The following is a 10,481-nucleotide window of genomic DNA, read 5'->3' on the forward strand; positions in this document are numbered from 1 at the left end:
AGTTGCATCTATAGGACACCAGGTTCATGCCTTGAGATATTCAATGAAAAACTTGCTGCTATGTTTAGCAACCTAAATGATAAAAAAGTGCAAATAATTTGTGGTGATTTTAATATAGATTTGCTAAACCCAAATGGACATCAGAAAACAACAGATTTCATCAATACAATGTATAGTAACTCCCTTTCCCCTGTAATTATAAAACCAAGTAGAATAACAACTGATACAGCTACATTGATAGATAATATATTCACAAATAAAATTGACCATGAAATAGTAGGTGGACTTCTTATAACTGATATAAGCGATCATCTTCCTGTTTTTGCAATTTTTCAAAATTATTTTGGGATTAAAACTAAACAAAAGAATCAAATATTTGATATGATACGACATAGAGCAACAAGAGCCATTGCTGCCCTCCAGGTGGACTTAAAGGAACACAATTGGAATGAGGATTTTGCAAATGAAGATTCAAATAGTGCATATGATGCATTCTTATCAACAGTAATTTCACTATATGAAAAACATTGTCCTTTAATGAAGATCACTAGAAAGCATCACAGATCCAATAAGCCATGGATCACAAAGGGGATAGAAGATGCATGTAAAAAGAAAAATAATCTATATAAGAGATTCATAAAACAGAGGACAAAAGATGCTGAAATAAAGTACAAGTTATATAAAAATAGATTAGTAAATATTATAAGAACAAGAAAGAAAGAATATTACCACAAATTATTGGAGCAAAGTAGTAACACACAAGAAACATGGAGGATATTAAACAGTCTAATCAAAAAGGGCTCAAAAAATAAGAATTATCCAGATTATTTTAAAAAAGATAAAGATATTGTGCTTGATAAAACTAAAGACATTGCAAATGAATTTAATGATTTCTTTGTAAATGTTGGCTTTAATTTAGCAAAAGAAATTCCAGAGTCAAGAAATAATAACAACCTAAATAAACATATTACTCAGAATGTGTCCTCCATGTTTATTGGTGCTGCAACTCATAGAGAAATAATTAACATTGTGAAGACATTTAAAAATAAAAAGTCCACTGACTGTTTTGGTATTGACATGATATTAGTTAAAAGTATTATAGAATATATAGTGCAACCTTTCGCATACATTTGTAATCTGTCCTTTCAAACTGGTGTGTTTCCCTCACAAATGAAAATAGCAAAAGTTATTCCAATCCATAAAAACGGAGAGAGATGTCAGTTTACCAATTATAGGCCAATATCACTGCTCCCACAGTTCTCAAAAATTTTAGAGAAGTTATTTGTTAATAGACTTGATAAATATATTGAGAAGCATAATCTCCTAAGTGATAACCAATATGGCTTTAGAGTGAAAAGGTCCACTTTGATGGCAGTGATGGAACTTGTTGAAGGGATATCTAATGCTATAGATAATAAGGAATATACTGTTGGTGTTTTTATAGACTTAAAAAAGGCGTTTGATACAATTGATCATTCTATATTAATGAATAAACTAGAGAGATATGGCATAAGAGGGATAGCATACAAGTGGATGAAAAGTTACCTGGATGAAAGATATCAATATGTCGAATTCAATAATGTAAAATCTAAGCAGTTGAAGGTAACTTGTGGTGTTCCTCAGGGCTCTGTGCTGGGCCCTAAATTATTCATATTATATATAAATGGTATATGTAGTGTTTCCAAACTGTTAAAATGTGTATTGTTTGCTGATGATACCACTCTGTACTGCTCAGGTAAAAACCTAGAACAGCTTCTGACTACAGCGGAAAAGGAGTTAAATATATTAAAAAACTGGTTTGATGTAAATAAGTTATCATTAAATATAAAGAAAACAAAATTGATTATTTTTGGCACTAGACAAATGAAAAATGTATCTAAAATCAGGGTTAATGGAATTGAAATTGAAAGAGTGTACGTAAATAAATTTCTTGGAGTGATAATTGATGATAAGCTGAGTTGGAAGTCTCATATAAACCATGTGAAAACAAAAATGTCAAAAACCATTGCTATTCTCTACAAAACAAAGCATGTCCTGAACAAAAAATCATTATACACACTTTATTGTACTCTGTTGCTTCCATATATGACTTACTGTCTGGAGATATGGGGTAATGCATATAAAACGAACACTCTTCATATTTTCAAGTTACAAAAAAGAGCTATAAGAATTATAAACCAATCAAACTATATAGAACCAACTAACATTTTGTTTATTAATCTGAATACCCTGAAATTTTATGATTTAGTTGAATATAAAATGGCACAGATAATGTATAAAGCACAAAATAACTTGCTTTGCCGCAGTACTCAGAAGCTGTTCAAAGTCAGAGAGAGTCAATATGACTTAAGGGGAACAGATTTCTTTAAGGAAAACAAGATGAGGACAAATATAAAGCAGAGATGTGTTTCTGTTAGAGGATTTAACCTGTGGAATAGTTATGACAGTGATTTAAAAAGGTGTAGTTCATTTTCCTTGTTTAAAAATATGTTTAAAAATAGAGTATTAGAAAAATATATAAATCAAGAATGAAAAGAGCAAAAAACAAAACAAAAAACCTCTTGATTCTTTTGCTTTGATGTAGTTACTTATCTAAGGTGGAAAGTTTTTTTTTCTTGTTTGTTTGTTTTGCTTTGTTTTATTATTTGCTTCGAGCCCTGTGTACAGGAGCTGCATGCAAAAATATCTTTTATTAAAGGGTTGGCGTAATAAGCAAATGCTTCAGCCAATACCTTTTGATTAGCCTTGTCTCATGCTTTCTTGCTTTGTGGTAGATCTTTGTTCTGTTTTCACTGAGATATTTGAATGCTAATCAATAAAAATCAAATCAAATCAAAAACATCATCTATAATTGACTGAGACAGGACTCTCTTCCAGACACTAAACCAAGGCACAATGTACATTTCAATTCCTTTCATTTTAACCCTTGTATGGTGTTCGGGTCTGTGAGACCCGTGTTCAGTTTTTTTCAAAAGAAAAATTAAACAATTAATTATTTTTTCACGTGTAAATGTGTTGTGTCTTTCCACTCACTCTACTTGATTATAACTGATTTATTTATAACATTTTATATAAAAGAAAAACGAGAAGCACATTAATTCATAAATGTGATCTAACAAAGGTAAAGGGAAAAAATTAACCATGTTTGCTGTTCATATGTCTTGTAATTGGGATGAAGTAAACATCTGTTGAGTAATTTAACATAAAATTGTTTGATAGTGTTAATTTGGAAAGCCAAAACTCTAGCGGGTCCACCAGACCCATGAACACTGGCTGAGTAACAAAAATACGAACACCACACAAGGGTTAAATATGTTTATATTGTCCATCCTGTAAAATAGTCAGATGTCTGTTCATATTAATGTACAGAATTCACCTGCTTGCTGCTACTACTGCACATTCACCCAGTGTGTGTGTGTGTGTGTGTGTGTGTGTGCGCGCGCGCGCGCGTGCGTGCGTGCATGCGTGCGTGTGTGTGTGTGTGTGTGTGTAACGCGCGGCGGACACTAAAGCGGTCGCGCCAGAATGTCACGCTAAAAAGAAAGATTCTTTAAAATACAAGGGGGAGCAAGCGAGTCAGATACCACGGGCACAGAGAGTAAGCAGGTCTGATCAGGAACAGTTTATTACTGGGCCAGAGAGCACAAATAAAAACACCCTTAAAATGTACGTAATAAAATGTTTGCTCTCTACTAAAAACAATTCTAAAACCCGTAAAACTACCATTTTCTACATTCACTAAACCCCCCCCCCCCCCCTGCTATAATTAGGCCACATGTTCATTATGGGTCCATCAGCAGGCCAGGAATTCCTCCTTTAGAGCAGAGTCCACGCCAGCCCCGTCTTCGGCAGACAAGAAAGAGCCACCCATCTTCTTGTCCTTCCGCTGGCCCATCACTTCCCAGTCTGGCTTGCGTTCTGCACCCGAATCCATGATGCGACCACCGCCACAGCTCCCCTTGTGTCGGTGTCCTGTAACATAACAAATAGGGGCCAGAACAATGGTCCCAGAAGCGGCCCTGGCTCATGGCCATGGTGACCCTCTCCCAATCCAGTTGCACCCAGTAAACAACAGTAGAGACCCTACTCACAAATGCAGGCAGAGGTAAACCTCTGCCCTGCTGCCAATCACACGCGTTGTCTCTTACTGTTGCCGTTCCATGAGGTCAGGACTTGGTCGCCGCATCACACTGGCCATCTTGCATTAACCTTCCAGTCTGGGGCCTCTCTCTTCAGTGCTCAGCTAGCCTGTTTTTAAAAGGTCTTTACACAGCTGATAGGCCACCTCTGGACACACCCCTGCCTCAGCAGGTGGTCCCTATCAGCTAATTTGTCCCATGTGCAGCCAGTCCACAGTGGATAAAAACCATGTCACATAAAACACTAAAAACCATGCAATAGAAACAGAATAAAACCATGCAAATAAAACAACACTCATAAATAAACACTAAAAATCAGAATAAAAACAATATACAAGATAAATACAAATTTCCACTGTGTGACATGTGTATGTATGTACGTACGTACGTACACACATATATACACACATATATACATACATATATACACACACACACACACACACACACATACATATACATATATACACACACACACACACACACACACACACACATACACACATACATATACACACACACATACACACATACATATACACACACACATACACACACACATATACACACACACACACACACACACATACACACACACACACACACATATACACACACACACACATACATATACACACACACACACATACATATACACACACACACACATACATATACACACACACACACACACACATATACATATATACACACACACATATACATATATACACACACACATATACATATATACACACATACATATACATATATACACACACACATCCAATAAAAAAGGTTTATCATTGATTGAAATTCATTCAGAAATGTTTAACGAATGAGCTGTCACAACTTTCAAGTACAAAGTTGTTATGAAGTCTGTCACATTCCCCCCTTTTTCTTTTTTATCCTTTATTTATTTATCCTTCTTATTTCATTGTACTGTATATTGTTACTCTTATTTGCCTTGTATGTCTACTGTACAAACTGAACTGGAATGACTGACTGTTCGCTTTATCATTTCAATAAAGTTTGGGAAAAAAAACCTCTTCGGCCGCTCGCTTTTGCCGTATTTTGCGGCATGTTGTTTTATTCTCACCTGTGTGCAGCTGCAGTTCCGGTTCAGATTACTGTGACCCCTCTCACACCTGTGAGAATTTCACTCTGTGGAGCAGAATCGCGTTATTTAAGCTGGTTTAATGTCTATAAAGAGAGCCGGAACTTCATCGCCGTCATCGCGTGCGACCTGAGACGAGAACGCGACACTTTCTCTCCTCCGTCTGGATGCAACGGATTGCCATGGTAACGGCAGCTTCCTCCCGGCATGCAGCAGCCTGCGCCCCCCTCCCTCCCTGTTAGAGCGGCGCAGGGTGGAGCAGCAGACGGACCGACAGCAGCAGCAGCAGCAGCAGGAGGTAAGAGCCGGACAACGCCCGTCCTCCTTCTCTTCACCCTCTTCATCCTCCTCCTCGGAGATTCTCGGAGCAGCTGCGGCGGGTTTGCGGTGACCGGATCAGTCCGCAGGCTGCTGTTAGGCCCGGAGCTAACACGGAGGAGGAGGAAGAGCGGGCTCGGGTGTAGCTGCGCTGACACATTCAGACTTTTATGATTGTATTTCTGCATTATCATCATCATCATGGTGATTCACCGTGCCTGAGCATGCTCACTGACTCCTCTTCATCACCTCTCCTCTCTGTGTCCTCCCCTCCTCTGTAGGAGTGAAGATGGATGGAGACTCCGCCCCCCTCACAGATGGCCCCGCCTATGAAACGCAGAAGATGGAAGGTTGGTAACAATAATTACTGACATTTGATCGATAACTAAAGGTGTTACGAGAAACTGATTACTTGACTGAGCTTTAATCCTAACCCTACTCCCAACTTATTTTGCTCCACCCCTCCACTCTGATTGGATGGCTGTTAACTGGAGCCGGAGAAGAAAGCGACTCTTGCTCCACATAAGATGAACATGAAAAAAACCTGACGAGCAGCAACTTTTACCAAAGTCAGAGAGTCAGCGATCGACGAACTCTGGCTGTTCTTTGATTATTAGTCCACATTAAGATATTTTTTTAATCCTCCCACAGAAAAAGCCGCTGTGAAGGCAACTTCTGAAGAATCAATGAAGGTAAATCTGTACACTTACTGATCGGAATCAATAATCAGCTGTTCCCAGAGGCTGGCGCCATGCACGAGGCCAACACGATGATGGGAAATGTTCACGAACTGGAAGATTTTTCCCAAATTCACAGCTTTCAGACCTCGCTCCTTTTCACCATGGTAACCGACATTGTGTTTCAGGCCTCCAGGACAGCAGGAGGCGCCAGAGCAGCCAAGATGATCTCAGCCAAGAGCACAGGTACACTGACCCAGTATAACCAGTCACACCAGTTTAACCCATCAGAGCCACTAACCCGTGTCTGTCTGTCTGTCAGAGTCCGTGGACGGCGTCAGCAGTCCAGGAAGTCGTTCTCCCGCCAGCCGATCGTCCACGCCTAACAGAGAGGTGAAGAAGGTGAGAACACCTGAGATAGGTGCTGAAGTATTCATACTTTTGTTGGACAGCTACGTTCTGTTGTTCCAGGCAGCAGCGTTACGGTTGCCATGGTTACAGGGTGACGCGCTCTCTTTGTGACTGTGTTTCCTGGGTGAGAGAGCGCCTTTTTTTGTTGTTGTTGTTGTGCTAAGCTAAAAGGTAGAGTGTTACAGACATAGCCCTAAAGAATGTAGCCTCATGGGCAGTGTAGTCCGTGCTGCAGGGAGAATGGACTGCCATACACGTTATGTGTCTGTGAGCGCGAGGAGGGAGAAAAAGGAGAGTCGAAAAGCAGGAGTTATCGTCAAGCAGAAACGGGAGCTGGAAGCATGTAAATATAATAATAACCACTGCAGCCAAGAAGAGTGCCTGACAAGCCCAGTTGTAAGTAAGCTATTAAGACTCGACTGTACGCTGTGTTCGTGTTTTCCTCCGAAACAATAAGTTCTGTTGGAGCAGCCTTTCAACGCCTCTCTCTGTCTCTCTCTCTCTCGCAAGCAAAGTTGACCCAGACAACAAAGTAAAGCTAGTTTTCAGCTACGAGCCCAACAGGGAACCTGACGTATTAGCCAGAGGTCCCTTTACTACGGTTCAGACCCGCGGAACTTCAGTAATAGTAATAAATCACATTCATGTAGTTGTAAAAGCATGATAATATATTAAGTAATCCGAAGTATTCAGAATACGTTACTCTCATTGAGTAACGTAACGGAATACGTTACAAAATACATTTTGGGGCATGTATTCTGTAATCTGTAGTGGAATACATTTTAAAAGTAACCTTCCCAACACTGTCCGTACATAATGTGTGTAGTTCTGTGTGATTTACACAGCATTAAGTAAAACTGCAGGTCTTCATTTTCACTGATGAGCGCATCACCTCACAATTAATGTAACGACTGTTTGGACTGCCTGTGCGCGATGCATCCTATCACTGCAGTGTCATCTGCAAACTTTAGAATAGAATAGAATTCAATACAATAATACATACAGAGAAAAACCCAACAATCATATGACCCCCTATGAGCAGCACTTTGGCGACAGTGGGAAGGAAAAACTCCCTTTGAACAGGAAGAAACCTCCGGCAGAACCAGGCTCAGGGAGGGGCGGGGCCAGGGTGATATGGTACCACAAGGTCATTAAGATAAGATGGGGCCTGATTATTTAAGACCTTGTATGTGAGGAGCAGGATTTTAAGAGCCAATAACAGAAGGACTGGTTCTGACAGTGTCTGTAACTGGTAACGGTGGTTAAAATGGTTCTGCCATTCTGCAGGTGGCGGTGGTCCGAACCCCCCCCAGGTCTCCTGGCTGTGCTCGTGGACGGACGCCCCCCCTCCCCTCTCATCCAATGCCCGACCTCAGCAATGTGAAGTCAAAGGTTGGGTCCACGGAGAACCTGAAACACTCACCTGGAGGGGGCAAGGTAACGTACATCCGTCCACCTGCTGTGCAGAGCTGACTCTCAGGTAGATCCTGACACTCACCTGTCTGTCTGTAGGTTCAGATCATCAACAAGAAGCTGGATCTCAGTAATGTGACGTCAAAGTGCGGCTCCAAAGACAACATCCACCACAAACCAGGTAACGTTCCACACCACAATCACATATCTCGAGATTAAGTGGAGAGCTGATCAATAAAAAGTAGCACAGACGAGTAGTACCGGCTGATCTCTTCGCTCTACTCCTCAGGTGGAGGGAAGGTGGAGATCAAGTCAGAGAAGGTGGAGTTTAAGACCGTTCAGTCCAAAGTCGGCTCTCTGGAGAACGTCACTCATGTGCCGGGAGGAGGGAAGAAGAAGGTACGCACTAACATCCACCTCCTCATGGGGGTTGGAGGAGCAGAGTCAGCACTCCCGACTCCTCTGTTACACCGCAGTGTCATAGAAACTTCAAACAACGTCCTGCACGCAGAAGACCTGCTGTCTCCTCCGTAAATGGAGACGTCTTCGGCCCTGCTCACGCAGGTCACCGGTGTCACGTGACCTAATTTGTCCTTTGCTGTAAACTCTGTCCGCTTACAGTGGAAGCATAATTTCTTTTGTCCTTTTATTTGGCGCTTTACACACCCAGCTCAGGAGCAGCACATTTTTGTCATGTGACCTGATTCCCAGTCATGTGACACCTGCGTGTGTGTTTGCAGATCGAGACTCAGAAGCTGAGCTTCAGAGAGAGCGCCAAAGCTCGAACCGACCACGGTGCTGAAATCATCATCCAGGCTGACTCCTCCCCTTGTCATCTTAGCAACACTTCCTCCCATGGAAGTCTTAATGCAACTGAAACTCCACCCCTCGACACCCTGGCCGATGAGGTAAGAAGTCCGGGGAAGAAAAAAAAAAATTAAAAAAAAAAAAAAAATCACAAAGTAAAAACATAACATATGCTAACACACCACTTCCTCTTTCCGTAAGGTGTCCGCCTCTCTCGCCAAACAAGGCCTGTGATTGGACAAACCCTGTGCCTACAGACCCTGCCCCCCTGCTGTCACCAAGGAAACGGCCTAATGGAAGAAAAAAAAAATCATCATACATGTTACACAAAGCTACCGAGGATTGGAGAGATTTTATGAATCAGAAATCACCCAGAGTTCACCCAGGGTCACATGATCAGCCTCACATGATCAGCCTCACTTATATTTGTTATCTCCACTGCGAATCAACTTTAAGCTGAGCAGTGACAAATGAATGAATAAATATGACTTTCAGCAGATAAATGTTTAACCTTAAGAGTTCCTGTGGTAAGCTGATCAGCTCAGCGTTTAAAAACCTGATCAAAGACCCAACGGCGTTAAATGCGATTAAACACACACACACTCCACAAACCTGTGATGCGTAAATGCCCACAGCGCCCCCCCCATACCCGGAGCCCGCTCTTTAATCTGACCTTTGAAGAAAATTTGAGCTCGTTTTGAATTTGGCGACAGACGCACGGCCGTGAACGTGTCCCAGTTAGTCCGCCGCACGATATCCTCGTGTCGGTGTTGTTCCCACATCATCATAATAAATGTTGTTCCAGGTTCAACATTGCAAGTGACCAATCACATTGTTGTGACGTCATACTTTTGCGACTTCGGAAAAAAACACCTTAAAAATATAATCTACTTGTGAGAAACCGCCTTTGTCCGACAATACAGCAATTTGAATTCTTTGCATTTCAGGATACTGTTTTTAATAAACTGTAAGCATTATACAGATTGTCCTTGCAACATTGTAATTTCATAAATTAATAAATCGCTTGGCTTGCAAAAGTATGACGTCACAACAATGTGATTGGTCACTTGCAATGTTGAACCTGGAACAACATTTATTATGATGATGTGGGAACAACACCGACACGAGGATATCAGATCATCCTTAGTCCGCCTGCGCTGTGCAGAAGTTTCGTTTTGAGCACTGAGTCGATGAAAAAGCATCTGAAGCTTGAACTCGCCATTATTTTAACATCTGTCTTGAGCACTTCCTGGAGGAAACAGGAAGTGTGAGAACGGTGGGAAAAAGTGAAACATTAAGTCATGTGACTCTGGAAACAGGAAGAGTGTTATTAGCGTTGTTCATAAAATGTGTCCAATCATCGAGCCTCTATCTCTCTGATGTCATCTTTCTACCAATCATATCTCTTCTGTGTTTTTGCTGACGTGCTGTACCAACCCCTCACCACCACCATCATTAAAAAAAAAATACCCAGAATGCCGTTTGATACCAGGTGCCAAAACATTTGTGTCTCTCTGCCTGTTGGCTGTTCAAGTGCTTTGTACCAATAAAGTTTCTCTTGAATCTGACGAGTTTTTCATCACTGCAGAGAAACGCCAT

At 41.2% G+C, this 10,481-nt stretch overlaps 1 protein-coding gene across 1 annotated transcript; it reads left to right on the forward strand.

Moving 5' to 3' along the window:
* The first annotated feature begins 5,256 nt into the window (after positions 1-5,256).
* On the forward strand, positions 5,257-10,450 carry maptb (microtubule-associated protein tau b). The gene is made up of 10 exons (XM_086290426.1): positions 5,257-5,554; positions 5,856-5,924; positions 6,226-6,266; positions 6,440-6,497; positions 6,574-6,653; positions 7,950-8,099; positions 8,175-8,256; positions 8,365-8,474; positions 8,816-8,983; positions 9,084-10,450. Exons 1-10 carry the CDS (start codon positions 5,464-5,466, stop codon positions 9,114-9,116), a joined length of 882 nt encoding a protein of 293 aa, XP_086146552.1. The 5' UTR covers positions 5,257-5,463; the 3' UTR covers positions 9,117-10,450.
* Positions 10,451-10,481: the final 31 nt, after the last annotated feature.

Source organism: Aulonocara sp. 'chitande type north' Nkhata Bay, linkage group LG4 (assembly GCF_057382095.1).
Source record: "Aulonocara sp. 'chitande type north' Nkhata Bay isolate Kocher_YH1m ecotype deep benthic linkage group LG4, A_spYH_male_GT1.1, whole genome shotgun sequence".
NCBI lineage: Eukaryota > Metazoa > Chordata > Actinopteri > Cichliformes > Cichlidae > Aulonocara > Aulonocara sp. 'chitande type north' Nkhata Bay.